General features: G+C 38.4%; 1 protein-coding gene across 2 annotated transcripts in view; it reads right to left on the reverse strand.

Moving 5' to 3' along the window:
- The window catches only part of BUB1 (BUB1 mitotic checkpoint serine/threonine kinase), a 70471-nt gene that overhangs the window by 19975 nt on the left and 33634 nt on the right, over positions 1-16862 (reverse strand). For both annotated transcript variants that reach the window (XR_012133140.1, XM_073240719.1), the window contains exons 18-19: positions 6271-6509; positions 4970-5113 (exon numbers count right to left, since the gene is read on the reverse strand). Coding sequence is in view for 1 of the 2 variants with exons in the window: in XM_073240719.1 (XP_073096820.1) it covers positions 4970-5113; positions 6271-6509 (383 nt within the window). In the remaining variant the exon portion in view is untranslated. The remainder of the gene's footprint in view (positions 1-4969; positions 5114-6270; positions 6510-16862) is intronic.

Genomic DNA, 16862 nt, shown 5'->3' on the forward strand with positions numbered 1-16862 from the left:
GAACTGAACAGTTCTCCAAGAAAGAAATCCAGATGGCCAACAGGCACATGAAAAGATGCTCCACATCGCTAGTTATCAGAGAAATGCAAATTAAAACCACAATGAGGTATCACCTCACACCAGTAAGGATGGCTACCATCCAAAAGACAAACAACGACAAATGTTGGCGAGGTTGTGGAAAAAGGGGAAACCTCCTACACTGCTGGTGGGAATGTAAATTAGTTCAACCACTGTGGAAAGCAGTATGGAGGTTCCTTAAAATGCTCCAAAAAGACTTACCATTTGACCCAAGAATTCCACTCCTAGGAATTTACCCTAAGAATGCAGCAGCCCAGTTTGAAAAAGACATGTGCACCCCTATGTTTATCGCAGCACTATTTACAATAGCCAGGAACTGGAAGCAACCTAAGTGTCCATCAGTAGATGAATGGATAAAGAAGATGTGGTACATATACACAACGGAATATTATTCAGCCATAAGAAAACAAATCCTACCATTTGCAACAACATGGATGGAGCTAGAGGGTATTATGCTCAGTGAAATAAGCCAAGCAGAGAAAGACAAATACCAAATGATTTCACTCATCTGTGGAGTATAAGAACAATGGAAAAACTGAAGGAACAAAACAGCAGCAGAATCACAGAACCCAAGAATGGATCAACAGGTACCAAAGGGAAAGGGACTGAAGAGGATGGGTGGGTAGGGAGGGATAAGGGGGGAAAGAAGAAAGGGGGTATGATTAGCATGCATAATGTGGGGGGTGGGAGAAAGGGGAGGGCTGTGCAACACAGAGAAGACAAATAGTGATTCTACAACATTTTGCTATGCTGATGGACAGTGACTGTAATGTGATTTGTGGAAGGGATTTGGTGTAGGGAAGAGCCTAGTAAACATAATATTCTTCATCTAATTGTAGATTACTGATAACAAAAAAAAGAAGAGAAAGAAAAGGAGGATTACTCCCTGATAGGATAAAACTAACTGCAAATCAATGATTAATGCATGCTTTACATATCCTTAATTTTGATCTTTTAAAGGGTGTCAGATGATCAGCTATGGAAGTACATTTTTCTGAGAATAGTCCTTTCTCTTAAAAAAAAAAAAAAAGCAGTTCCTGTGTGGTGATCTCCAATAGGTTCTTCACAATGGTATAAAGGTCATATCAAAGTGTGGGCAAAGGGTTTGTTTGTGTTTAAACAGAGGATCAAAGCCTAATTTGGCTACCCAGAAAAAGAGTTAAGATACAATATGAAGAAGAACTTCCAACTTCAACGTCCTCTGGAAGAGTCATTCCAGAAGATGATCATCAAAAAACTTCAACAAAGATCCTGGCGCTGTTGCAGTTGTAGCTGCATTCATCCCACCGGTTCCTGGGCTTGCCATTGGAATGAAGAAGGAGATATCTAAGCTGGCCTGTGCATACAGTGAAACAACAAATTTCTGGATCTATACTGTTGGAACTCAACCAAGAATTAGGAGAAGTGCAAGTTGCAGTGCTCCAAAATCGTGCGACTATAGACTATCTACTGTTAAAAGAACATATGGGATGTGAACAGTTCCCAGGAATGTGTGTTTTAATTTGCCTGATTTTTCTCAAACTATTCAAATTCAGTTAGACAATATCCATCAAATCATTGATAAGTTTTCACAAATGCCTAGGGTACCTAACTGGTTTTCTTGGTTTCACTGGATATGGCTGGTAATTGTAGTCTGCTTTTGTTAAAACCTATACATGCTTATGTTACTCTACAAGAGGATATGTCAAAGAAATAATCAATCTACCCATGTTTTCTTCCATCTGCTACTTCTAGCTTTTCTTCTTCCTTCCTAATTACAACCCTTAAATAGAATTCGTGCCTCATATCGAAAATTACCGAGTATCATAATTCTTCCAAGTGGTAAAGATACCTCAAGACAAATGCTGGGCATAGAAGCCACAGGTCATAAATCTGCAAAGAAGTAAAAAGCTAACCTTTTCAAAGAATATTGCTTCTCTCTCACTTACCAACTTTACATTTCCCTGTATGGCCCCGGAAGATGACTGGTTAGCCAGAGACCGGTAAGATTCCTCAGGGGAGGAACAACCCAAGACAGGCAGAGTCACAGGGGGGCCATCAGGTGAGAAATTGGGGATCAACAGAGGTGAGGCTTAGAATCTCACCCCCCCTGTTTTGAGAGAAATCTTCTGCCTCCGTGGATGTTTTGTTGCCCTTATCTAGCTTGGATTAATACTTAGTCTATAGGCACAGACCCAATCATCTACATTTGCCCTCTTATAGCACTAAATTATGTTTTCTACCTTTATCTTGCATCTACCTACTTCAGCATTTTATTAAAATAATAATAATAATAATAATAATAAGGGAGAAATGTGGGATTCACATATAAATCAAGTATAAAAATCAAATGAATAATCATATCTGACTTGATTGTTTATAGTTCATGATGCATGATCAAAACTGAACGTTTCTGTGATATGACTGCCCTTGCACTGTTCACCATGTAAGAACTTATTCACTATGTAAGAACTTGTTCACCATGTAAGAACTTGTTCATTATGCTTCAGAAGATTGGAGACTGGTGAGAATTAGGCTTGGGGTTGATTAATGATTGTGCATTGAGTCCCCTATACAGAATTTTATTGTTAACAACCATTTGATCAATAAATATGAGATGCCCTCTCAAAAAAAAAAGAGAATTACATAGAACTTCTCTTCAGAAATCATACAAGCAAGAAGAGAGAGTGAAGTGTTGAAAGAGAAAAGAAACACCAACCAAGAATTCTGTATCCAAAGAAATTATCCTTTCAAAAGTGAAGAAATAATTTTTTTTACATAAAGAGAAAAGGAATCTGTCACCAGTAAACCTGCTTTGCGAGAAAATGTTAAAAGAAGTTCTTTAGACAGGAAGACTCAGATCAGGTGAGAAATTCAGGTTAGAAGAGAGTAGAAAAAGGAATAAATGAAGATAAATCAAATCTTTTTCTTATTCTTAATATATTTAACAGATAACTGTTCAAAATAGTAATAGCAACAATGAATTCAGTAAGTACAGCTTATGTGTAAGTGAAATGTGACAGTAAGTACCTTTAGAAGGGACAGGAGGGAGGAAATGGCAATACTCTGTTATAAGGTACTTGTGCTACCTGTGGAGTGGAGTAGTTATTTGAAGGTAGATCTGGATTAGTTTTACACATTGTAAACTCTCAGGCATTAGTAAACTCTCAGTTAACAACTGGTTTGCTAAGAGAAGAAAGAAAATGGAATAATATAAATACTTAATTAAAACCACAGAAAGCAGAGAGTGGAGGAGGACAAAAAAGGAAAAAAGAACAAGGGCAATGAATAGAAAATAACAAATATAGTAGATATTAATCCAAGTATATCAACAATCACTTTAATTATCAATACACTAAATATACCAATGAGAACAGGTTGTCATAGTAGGTAAAAACATAAGACCAAACTATATGTTTTCTACAAGAAACACACCTTAAATATAAAGACATAGATTAAAAATAAAGGGATGAAGAAAGATAGGTCATGCTAACATTAATTAGAAATCTAGAGTAGCTATATTAATTTCATATAAAGCAGACTTCAGAGAAGAAAAATTATCACTGCTGGTAGGTATTGTAAAATGGTATAAAAACCCTTTGGAAAAAAGTTTGGCAGTTTCTTACAAAGGTAAACATGTTCTTACCATATGATCCAGCAATCACACTCCGTGTTATTTACCCAAATTAACTGAAAACTTGTGTGCACATAAAGAGTGCACAGGAATGTTTACAGCAGTTTTATGTTTAACTGCCAAAGCTTGGAAACAACCAAGATGTTCTTCAAAAAGTGAATAAACCACAGCACATTCATACAATGGGATATGACTCAGCACAAAAAAGGACATCAAGTCATGAAAGGACATGGAGGAATATTAAATGCATATTGCTAAGCAAAAGAAGCCAATTTGAAAAGTTTACATACTGTGTGATTACAACTATATGATGGTTTGGAAAAAGCAAAACTATGGAGACAGTAGTAAAAAGATTAATGGTTGCCAGGGTTTTAAGCAGAGGGAAGAAGAGATGAAGCAGTGAAAGCAGTGAAGCACGGGGGTTTTAGGGCAATGACACTATTCTGTGTGACACTGTAATGATGGATACATGTCATTATACATGTACAACACAAAGAATGAACCCCAAGGTCAACCAAGGACTTCAGTTAATAATGTATCAATACTGGCTCATCAAATTTAACAAATGTACCAAACTAATGCAAAATGTTCATAGGAGGGGAATGTGTGTGTGTGTGTGTGTGTGTGTGTGCGCGCGCGCAGAAAGCATATCATGAGAAATCTCCCACCCAGTTACCCATATCCACTGTTTCCTATTTCCACATTTTAATTCATTTTTATTAGTGTTGAGCATCCTTTCAAGAGTTCTCTGGAAATACTATCAAATATGAAGATCTATTATCTTCCCCGTTTTTAAGAAATAAAAAGTAGCCTATAATGCTAGCCTGCCCTTTCACAGAATAGCTGTTTGAGAGACTACTCCCTGTCACCACACAGCAAGCTGTACTTTATTGTAGAGGTGTCACATAGTTTAAGCAGTCCCTAGACACCTATGTTATTTCCAACTGCTTTTACATGCACACATCATTTAGAATGTGTGCAAGTATATCTACAGGAAAGTCTTAAAGTAGATGTATGGGTCTAAAAGTATATGCATTTAAAATTTTGATAGATATTGCCAAATTGATTTAAGTTATAGTACCACCAGCAGTCAAATCCTACAGTCATGGCTTAATAAGATGTTCTCAGCTTAGTACTATAGGTAAAACTCTTTATTGGAGGTGGGGTTCAGAGGGTAGGGGTGGTGCCAGGAGGGAGGAGAATCACACACATGAGTTACCGTCAGCTTCCCATAGAGCAGCAAAGAGTTTAAAGGCTTACTACCCATATAGTTCTTACCCAGTTGAAATTCAATCTTGGGCTTGATGGCTGGAAGCTTACATTGCCATGTGAAAGTATTTGGATAGGAACTCACTGGTTGAGAAATCCCAGACAGAAGTTTGAGAATCAACTTATCATCCCATGGATTCTCAATAGTGAAGTCTTAAAGAATGGGGAAAAAAAAATCAATTCAAGAATTTTACTAAAGAAATTACATATAAAGCAAGTGGAGACATTTATTAAATTTCAAAAGTCTTATCTTTAAAGAGCATTGATTCAAATAATAAAGAACCACTTTCAAGTAAAAATAGGTAATTCTACATAATTCCTTGTCATTTTAGATCTACATATTTACATTAATATTCAGTTGTGACAAAGGAAATCAACACCAGCACCAAGGGATCTGCTTCCCTCACCTGTAACTGCCAGATTCTGCCTTTAACACAACAATTCCTGGGGACAGACTAGGATACTAGTTACTTCTAATTACTTCTAACATTCATTGCTTTTCCACTTAAAGCTACAAAATACATTGCCTCTTAAGACTTACACAATCTGCACATATAAGATGTATTGTGGGTCCATAAAAGAGAAATCATTTCTAAAGGGAAGAAAAAGTTTCTGTCCAACTTAGAATGCTATAAGAAATTCTATTAGCAGCAGTTATCAAAGACTAATAAAGCACGATTACCATTTACTTAGTGCTAAGCACACGTAGAACATGGTTCTAGGCACTTGATGTTGAGTAATGCACTTGGTCCTTACAATAAGATGCTAAAGTAGGTATGACCATCACCTCCACTTCACAGAAAAAGAAAGAGGGCCACAGAGAATTGAAATGATCTTGGCCAAGATAACATGACTGCCTAAGAGGGGGCTAGAACCTAGCCAGTGTACCTCAGAGCCTGTGCTCTTGACCATTGTGCAAGACTATTTCTCTGTAACCCAGGGCTGGGGGCTGAAGTCCTTTAAAGCCGAGCTTGTTTCCTTTGCTATGAAATGGGAATAACAACATTAGATTAAATTCCTGGCATACAGTAGGCCCTCCAGCTCCAACTTCCTCTCCCAACAGTAGTTATCCTTCTAGAATAAAATCAAGTGGTATCTTGACACCACTCTAAATCTAAAGTGGATTAAGTTGCCTTTCAAGTATGCTACTGTTGTACTGCATTGTGAGACAGTATGCACGTATTGTCTGAACTTGTGTTCTACCACAACATTCAAGTTCCTACTCTTTGAGCTTCTCTTTCATGCAACAGCTTTTACCAGGCTATTATCCTTATTCAGGGGCACAATTAGTTCTGGGCATTTGTTCATACTTGGAGCATCAACATTCCCAAGGGAACTAGTTTGCATCTGTTCTGCTTGGAGCCCCACGTTGGCCTTTGATGGATCCTCTGCAATGGCAAAGTCAGTGTCTGTGAGTTTACAAGCTGCAAGGCCCCTCGCTGCCTCTCTGGTCAGCATACCAACTGCAGCAGGCTGGCTCAGGTGGAGCAAGGACGCCGAAGACAGATTTGTGGGGAAGGCTGGTTCTGGGCTTTTCTCTTGAATTGAACTGGATGTATTAAAGGAATAGGGAAGAGGAAACAAAATACCATGTGATTACAAGCGTATTGGATTTGATCATATAAAAGTCCCACAAAATAGTTTCTTTCATTCTAAGAATGACATTGCAAGGTTGCTTCACAAAGAGTTGATTAAAGCATTTTCTTCAGACAAATATATACTAGTACAATATGGATAGAAGTAATATCAAAGACAGGGTAAAATTCTAGATAAATAGATGAGGTAATACGCTGGATATTGTTTAGTAGGAAATGCTGGGAGGAATGGGTTTATTTCCACAAGCATCATCTAAGTATCACTACTATAACTAAGACTGAATATTTAACCTGGTTCCAAAAATGCCTTCTGTGTACTTCCCTTGGGAGCTACAGTCCAGTGTTTGCTAACTCAGTGTTTGCAATGACTTTACAGAAAAAAAAAACCTAATGCAAACACTAAGATTTGACTACAGAAAAAAAAAACCTAATGCAAACACTAAGATTTGACTATATATGTGGTATATCACTACACATACATTCTCTCCCACCTATATATCCACATATACACAACATATGTATAAGCATATATTTTATTATACAAATGAAGTTATACATGTAACTTCATATTGCATTTTTACTTCTTGACATAGGCATTTTTCATACGGTAAATTTAAAAAAAAATAAAATAATTTTGAAATAATTTTAGATTTAAAGAAATGTTGTAAGATAATATAGAGAATTCTCATATACTCCTCATCCAATTTCTTCTGTTATCATAGCACACAGCTGCTCCTTTGTTAAAACCAGTAAGTCAACATTTGTTACAGTAACGAACCTCCAGCCCTCATCTGGATCTCACCAGTTTTCCACGACGCCCTTTACCTGCTCCAGGATCCAACTGTGGACACCATGTTGCATTTAGTCACCATGTCTCGTTACTTTTCTCTTCTGTGAATTTCTTAGTCTTTCCTAGTTTCCCAAGACCTTGTCAATTTTGAGGTGAAATGGCCAGGTATTTTGCAGAATGTCCCTCAGTTTGGTTTCTGGTATTTTCCTCCTGACTAGACTGTCAGTGCTTAGTGTACTGGCCAGGTATTTTGCAGAATGTCCCTCAGTTTGGTTTCTGGTATTTTCCTCCTGACTAGACTGTTAGTGCTGGTTTTGGGGAAGAGTATCACAGAGGTGAAGGGCCCTTCTCATCACATGATACCACAAGTTATTGCTAGTGATGATCACTGGTCGAGGTGGTATCTGCTGGGTTTCTCTACTCTTACCATGGACTCTAATAACTACACCATTTAACCCAGGGGATATATGCTGGAATATAACAATTCCCTGGTTACACACTGAAGATATTTCCTATTTTATATTACAACCAAACAGGAATTAGGGGTGCCCATACACAAAAAGTTATTTCCAGATGTGTGTACATTGCTACCACATGAGAGCCCAAATTACTGTGGATGCATAAATGATTTTAAAAAACCTTTCTTTTTGGGGGCGGAACCAACATAGCGGTGTGAGTAGGACAGTGGGAATCTCCTCCCAAAAACATATATATTTTTGAAAATACAACAAATACAACTAATCCTAAAAAAAGAGACCAGAAGACACAGGACAACAGCCTGACAACAGCCACACGTGCAAGAGCCCAGCGCCGGGTGAAAGGGGTAAGATACAAGCCCCGGCCCGGTGGGACCCGAGCACACCTCCCCCCAGCTCCCGGCGGGAGAGAGAGGGAGCCCAGGACTGCTAAACACCCAGCCCCAGCCATCCGCACCAGAGCGCAGACACAGTGCATGGAGGGCTGGAAACTAGGGAAATAGGGCAGCAAGACCTCTGAGCAGGTGCCGAAGCTGATGCCCCCGTGAAAAAGAAAAGCAAGTGCTTTCTGAAAGTCTTAAAGGGACAGGGATTTAACAGCTAGACGAAAACAACACAGGTCACAGCCAAGTGGCTGGAAATTACAGGGAAAACCAGGCGCACTAACCCTCTGGGCAACATCTCTGAGACCCCTCACGGAGGTAAACAGCCAAACAGCTCCCCCGTCCATTACCCCTCCAGGCACTGTGAAAGCAGAGAAACAGCCTAAGGCAAAACATGCCAACAGAAAGGAAAATTCCTACACTTCGGCCGGGCAAGACACAAAGATGCAGCCTACACGCAATTACCCAACACAAGCCACTAGGGGTTGCAGCTGTCCCAGTAAAGAAAGGACAGTAGCAAGTGAAAAGTTTGGCCCTCCCAGCCGACAGTCAATAGCACCTGTGAACATAAAAAGGCAAAAAAATATGATCCAGACAAGACTAACCTAGACAGCTTCGGCATCTGCTACATCTTCCCCTGAGAAGGAACCTGGGGAGATAGATTTAGCCAGTCTTCCTGAAAAAGAATTCAAAACAAAAGTCATAACCATCCTGATGGACTTGCAGAGAAATATGCAAGAACTAAGGAAGGAGAATACAGAAATAAAACAAGCTCTGGAAGGACTTCAAAACAGAATGGACGAGATGCAAGAGACCATTAATGGACTAGAAAACAGAACAGGAATGTAGAGAAGCTGATGCAGAGAGAGATAAAAAGATCTCCAGGAATGAAAGAATTTTAAGAGAGCTGAGTGACCAATCAAAAAGGAACAATATACGCATTATAGGGATACCAGAAGAAGAAGACAGAGAAAAAGGGATAGAAAGTGTCTTTGAAGAAATAATTGCTGAGAACTTCCCCAAACTAGGGGAAGAAATGTCCTCTCAGACCACAGAGGTACACAGAACTCCCATGGCAAGGGATCCAAGGAGGGCAACACCAAGACACATAATAATTAAACTGGCAAAGATCAAAGACAAGGACAAAGTATTAAAGGCAGCCAGAGAGAAAAAAAAGGTTACCTACAAAGGAAAACCCATCAGGCTATCATCAGACTTCTCAACAGAAATCCTACAGGCCAGAAGAGAATGCCATGATATACTTAATGCAATGAAACAGAAGGGCCTCGAACCAAAACTACTGTATCCAGCACGAATATCATTTAAATATGAAAGAGGGATTAAACAATTCCCAGACAAGCAAAAGTTGAGGGAATTTACCTCCCACAAACCACCTCTTCAGGGCATCCTACAGGGACTGCTCTAGATGGGAGCACTCCTAAAAAGAGCACGGAACAAAACACCCAACATATGAAGAAGGGAGGAGGAGGAATAAGAAGGGAGAGAAATAAAGAATCATCAGACCGTGTTTATAATACCTCAACAAGCGAGCTAAGTTAGACAGTAAGACAGTAAAGAAGCTAACCCTGAACCTTTGGTAACCACAAACTTAAAGCCTGCAATGGCAGTAAGTTCATACCTTTCAATAATCACCATAAATGTAAATGGACTGAATACACCAATCAAAAGACACAGAGTAATAGAATGGATAAAAAAGCAAGATCTATCCATATGCTGCTTACAAAAGACTCACCTCAAACCCAAAGACATGCACAGACTTAAAGTCAAGGGATGGAAAAAGATATTTCATGCAAACAACAAAGAGAAGAAAGCAGGTGTTGCAATTCTGGTATCAGATAAAACAGAATTCAAAATAAAGAAAGTAACAAAAGACAAAGAAGGACATTACATAATGATAAAGGGCTCAGTCCAACAAGAGGATATAACCATAATAAATATATATGCACCCTATACAGGAGCACCAACATACCTGAAACAAATATTAACAGAACTAAAGGAGGAAATAGATTGCAATGCATTCATTCTAGGAGACTTCAACACACCACTCACTCCAAAGGATAGATCCACCAAAAAGAAAATAAGTAAGGACACAGAGGCACTGAACAACACACTAGAAGAGACGGACCTAATAGACATCTACAGAACTCTACATCCAAAAGCAACAGGATACACATTCTTCTCAAGTGCACATGGAACATTCTCCAGAATAGACCACATACTGGGCCACAGAAAGAGCCTCAGTAAATTCCAAAAGACTGAAATCCTACCAACCAACTTTTCAGACCACAAAGGCAAAAAACTAGAAATAAACCGTACAAAGAAAGCAAAATGGCTCACAAACACATGGAGGCTTAACAACACACTCCTAAATAATCAATGGATCAATGACCAAACCAAATGGAGATCCAGCAATATATGGAAACAAATGACAACAATAACACTAAGCCCCAACTTCTGTGGGACACAGCAAAAGCAGTCTAAAGAGGAAAGTATATAGCAATCCAAGCATATTTAAAAAAAGAAGAAAAATCCCAAATGAATGGTCTAATGTCACAATTACGGAAATTGGAAAAAGAAGAACAAATGAGGCCTAAGATCAGCAGAAGGAGGGACATAATAAAGATCAGAGAAGAAATAAATAAAATTGAGAAGAATAAAAAAATAGAAAAAATCAATGAAACCAAAAGCTGGTTCTCCAAGAAAATAAACAAAATAGATAAGCCTCTAGCCAGACTTATTAAGAGGAAAAGAGAGTCAACACAAATCAACAGTATCAGAAACGAGAAAGGAAAAATCATGACGGACCCCACAGAAATACAAAGAATTATTAGAGAATACTATGAAAACCTATATGCCAACAAGCTGGAAAACCTAGAAGAAATGGACAACTTCCTAGAAAAATACAACCTTCCAAGACTGACCCAGAAAGAAACAGAAAATCTAAACAGACCAATTACCAGCAACGAAATTGAAGTGGTAATCAAAAAACTACCAAAGAACAAAACCCCCGGGCCAGATGGATTTACCTCGGAATTTTATCAGACATACAGGGAAGACATAATACCCATCCTCCTTAAGTTTTCCAAAAAATACAAGAGGAGGGAATACTCCCAAACTCATTCTATGAAGCCAACATCACCCTAATACCAAAACCAGGCAAAGAGCCCACCAAAAAAGAAAACTACAGACCAATATCCCTGATGAACGTAGATGCAAAATACTCAATAAAATATTAGCAAACCGAATTAAAAAATACATCAAAAGGATCCTACACCATGACAAAGTGGGATTCATCCCAGGGATGCAAGGATGGTACAACATTCGAAAATCCATCAACATCATCCACCACATCAACAAAAAGAAAGACAAAAACCACATGATCATCTCCATAGATTCTGAAAAAGCATTTGACAAAGTTCAACATCCATTCATGATAAAAACTCTCAGCAAAATGGGAATAGACGGCAAGTACCTCAACATAATAAAGGCCATCTATGAAAAACCCACAGCCAACATTATATTGAACAGCGAGAAGCTGAAAGCTTTTCCTCTGAGATCGGGAAATGAACAGGGATGCCCACTCTCCCCACTGTTATTTAACATAGTACTGGAGGTCCTAGCCATGGCAATCAGACAAAACAAAAAAATACAAGGAATCCAAATTGGTAAAGAAGAAGTTAAACTGTCACTATTTGCAGATGACATGATACTGTACATAAAAAACCCTAAAGACTCCACTCCAAAACTACTAGAACTGATATCGGAATACAGCAAAGTTGCAGGATACAAAATTAACACACAGAAATCTGTGGCTTTCCTATACACTAACAATGAACCAACAGAAAGAGAAATCAGGAAAACAACTCCATTCACAACTGCATCAAAAAAAATAAAATACCTAGGAATAAACCTAACCAAAGAAGTGAAAGACTTATACTCTGAAAACTACAAGTCACTCTTAAGAGAAATTAAACAGGACACTAACAGATGGAAACGCATCCCATGCTCGTGGCTAGGAAGAATTAATATCGTCAAAATGGCCATCCTGCCCAAAGCAATATACAGATTTGATGCAATCCCTGTGAAACTACCAGCAACATTCTTCAATGAACTGGAACAAATAATTCAAAAAATCATATGGAACCACCAAAGACCCCAAATAGCCAAAACAATCCTGAGAAAGAAGAATAAAGTAGGGGGAATCTCACTCCCCAACTTCAAGCTCTATTATAAAGCCATAGTAATCAAGACAATTTGGTACTGGCACAAGAACAGAGCCACAGACCAATGGAACAGACTAGAGAATCCAGACATTAACCCAGATATATATGGTCAATTAATATTTGATAAAGGAGCCATGGACATACAATGGCGAAATGACAGTCTCTTCAACAGATGGTGCTGGCAAAACTGGACAGCTACATGTAGGAGAATGAAACTGGACCATTGTCTAACCCCATATACAAAGGTAAACTCAAAATGGATCAAAGACCTGAATGTAAGTCAGGAAACCATTAAACTCTTGGAAAAAAACATAGGCAAAAACCTCTTAGACATAAACATGAGTGACCTCTTCTTGAACATATCTCCCCGGGCAAGGAAAACAACAGCAAAAATGAACAAGGGGGACTATATTAAGCTGAAAAACTTCTGTACAGCAAAAGAAACCATCAATAGAACAAAAAGGAACCCTACAGTATGGGAGAATATATTTGAAAATGACACATCCAATAAAGGCTTGACGTCCAGAATATATAAAGAGCTCACACGCCTCAACAAACAAAAAACAAATAACCCAATTAAAAAATGGGTAGAGGAACTGAACAGATGGTTCTCCAAAAAAGAAATACAGATGGCCAACAGACACATGAACAACAGACACATCGCTAATTATCAGAGAAATGCAAATTAAAACTACAATGAGGTATCACCTCACACCAGTAAGGATGGCTGTCATTCAAAAGACAAACAACAACAAATGTTGGCGAGGCTGTGGAGAAAGGGGAACCCTCCTACACTGCTGGTGGGAATGTAAATTAGTTCAACCATTGTGGAAAGCAGTATGGAGGTACATCAAAATGCTCAAAACAGACATACCATTTGACCCAGGAATTGCACTCCTAGGAATTTCCCCTAAGAATGCAACAATCAAGTATGAGAAGGACCAATGCACCCCTATGTTTATCACAGCACTATTTACAATAGCCAAGAATTGGAAGCAACCTAAATGTCCATCGATAGATGAATGGATAAAGAAGATGTGGTACATATACACAATGGAATACTACTCAGCCATAAGAAAAGGGCAAATCCTACCATTTGCAGCAACATGGATGGAGCTGGAGGGTATTATGTTCAGTGAAACAAGCCAAGCAGAGAAAGAGAAATACCAAATGATTTCACTCATCTGTGGAGTATAAGAACAACGGAAAAACTGAAGGAACAAAACAGCAGCAGAATCACAGAACTCAAGAATGGACTAACAGGTACCAAAGGGAAAGGGACTGGGGAGGATGGGTGGGTTGGGAGGGATAAAGGGCGGGAGAAAAAGGGGGGTATTAAGATTAGCATGCATGGGGGGGTGGGAGAAAGGGGAGGGCTGTACAACACAGAGAAGACAAGTAGTGATTCTACAACATTTTGCTACGCTGATGGACAGTGACTGTAAAGGGGTATATAGGGGGGACCTGGTATAGGGGAGAGCCTAGTAAACAAAATATTCGTCATGTAAGTGTAGATTAATGATAAAAAAAAAAAAAGCAGTTCCTGTGTGGTGACCTCCAATGAGTTCTACACAATGGTATAAAGGGCATATAAAAGTGTAGGCAAAGGGTCTGTTTGTGTTTATACAGAGGATCAAAGCCTAATTTGGCTACCCTGAAAATGAACTAAGATACGATATGAAAAAGAACTTCTAACATCAGCACTCTCAGGAAGACTCATGCCAGAAGATGATCATCAAAAAACCTCAACAAAGATCCACACACTGCTACAGGTGTAGATGCACCCATCCCACCAATTCCTGGACTTACCATGGGAATGAAGAAGGAGATATCTAAGCTGGCCTGTGCATACAGGAAAACAACAAATTTGACTGGATCTATACTATTCGAACTCAACCAAGAATTATGAGAAGTGCAAATTGTAGCGCTCCAAAATCTTACAACTACAGACTATTTACTGTTAAAAGAACATATGGGATGTGAACAGTCCCCAGGAATGGGTTGCTTTAATTTGTCTGATTTCTCTCAGACTGTTCAAGTACAGTTGGACAATATCCACCATATCATAGATAAGTTTTCACAAATGCCTATGGTGCCTAACTGGTTTTCTTGGTTTCACAGGAGATGGCTACTAATTACAGGTATGCTTTGGTTACGTAACTGTAGTCCTATTATGTTAATGTGTGTGCGCAATTTAATTAGTAGTTTAAAACCTATACATACATACATGTTGAAGTTACTCTACAAGAAGATATGTCAAAGAAATAATCAATCTTCCCATGTTTTCTTCCACCTGCTGCTTCTATAGCTTTTCTTCTTACTTCCTAATTACAACCCTTAAATGGAATTCGTGCCTCATATCGAATTTACCGAGTATCATAATTCTTCCAAGTGGTAAAGACACCTCAAGACAAATGCTGGGCATAGAAGCCACAGGGCATAAATATGCAAAGAAGTAAAAAGCTAACCTTTTCAAATAATAAGGCTTCTCTCTCACTTACCAACTTTACATTTCCCTGTATGGCCCCGGAAGATGACTGGTTAGCCAGAGATGGGTAAGATTCCTCAAGGGAGGAACAATCTAAGACAGGCACAGTCACAGGGGGGCCATCAGGTGAGAAAATGGGGATCAACAGAGGTGAGGCTTAGAACCTCCCCCCCCTGTTCTGAGAGCAATTTTCTGCATACGTAGATGTTTTATTGCCCTTGTCTAGCTTGGATTAACACATAGTCTACAGGCACACACCTGATCATCTACATTTTCTCTCTTATAACACTAAACTAAACTATGTTTTCTACCTTTATCTTGTATCTACCTACCACTTCAGCATTTTATTAAAAATAATAATAATAAAGAGAGAAATGTGGTATCCACATATAAATCAAGTATAAAAATCAAATGAGTGTTCATATTTGAACTGACTGTTTATAGTTCATAATGCATGAGCAAAACCGAAAGCTTCTGTGATAACTGCCCTTGTACTGTTCACCATGTAACTTATTCACTATGTAAGAATTTGTTCTCCATCTAAGAACTTGTTCGTTATGCTTCAGAAGAATGGAAACTGATGAAAATTAGGCTTGGGGTGGATTAATGATTGTGCATTGAGCATTGACCCCCCTATAAAGAATTTTATTGTGGTTAACAACCATTTGATCAATAAATATGAGAGATTCCCTCACAAAAAAATATATATATATATACACACTTCCAATTGTAAAATAAATAAGTAACCGGGATGTAATATATAGCATAAGGAATATAGTCAAAATATTGTAACAACTTGGTATGGTGATAGCTGGTACCCAGAATTATCATGTATATAAATGTTAAATCACTGTGTCGTACACCTGAAACTAATGTAATACTGTGTGTCAACTACCCTTCAATAAAAAATAATTATCTGAAAAAAAAAAAAACCCCAAAAAAAAAACCTTTCTTTTCTCCATGAGAATTTGAATTTTGGCTAACTTTCTAGTCGTTCTCCCATGAACACTGAAAAGGTGAGAGTCACTATCACCACTGCTCATGTAAAAAGAACCCCCTTGGTCACTGCATTGAGACTGGGAGAGTCAGTCCTGGGGAACTAACAGCTTCAGACTTAAGGTATGATGGGTGTCTCACAATGATCTGTCCCTCATGGGGCCCGGGGGCTAAATCCAGAGAGCACTGCAAGAGCCACTGACTTCTGTGGAAAAGAGGCTTCTAAGCTAGGGGAGCCTTAGGACTTGGGTCCTGAGTGAGTCTCGCTTCCTTGCAACTTAATTGTCTCATGAGGGTCAAAAACAACAGTTTCTTGGACAGTATTGCCCTGCTGGCAACTGTGATTTTTGTCCTATTTATTTCTAGACTAATCCTGTGCCAAGTGTGGCTTATGGGAGTCATGAGTCAAAAATTTAGTTAAACATAGGAAGATACCTAGTGGGTAGTAACAGACTGTACCCATTGGGTAGAATTTAAAATCAAGAGGCAAAAAGCTATTTAATTTGCATTAATTTTATAATTAGTGAGTTAACTATTTTCCACATTTTTATTTTTTCTTTTGTAAATTCTGCTCATGTGCTTTATCCAACCATTTACTTACTGGTGTCTTATTTTAAGAAGAGGTTTTTGACAAGAGGCAGTACAGCATAGCAATGAGAGCAAGGGTCCTAAAATCAGAGATATGGGTTCAAATTCCAGTACTACAAATTAGAGGCTGTATGACTTTAAGTTTTATTTAGTCTTCTAGTCCTAGTTTCCCTCAGCTACAATGGTGGGAAAGAATAGTTACTACAACTGAAGTTTTTGTAAGGGATAATAAAAGGGAACAGTACATGACAATTTTAACTGCTATACTGGAATGTAAGAAACACTCAAAAGATTATAGCTGCTTTTAGTGTCTATTATATTTACTGGACTATTCAAATATGA

Source organism: Manis javanica, chromosome 1 (assembly GCF_040802235.1).
Source record: "Manis javanica isolate MJ-LG chromosome 1, MJ_LKY, whole genome shotgun sequence".
In the NCBI taxonomy this organism is placed as follows: Eukaryota; Metazoa; Chordata; class Mammalia; order Pholidota; family Manidae; genus Manis; species Manis javanica.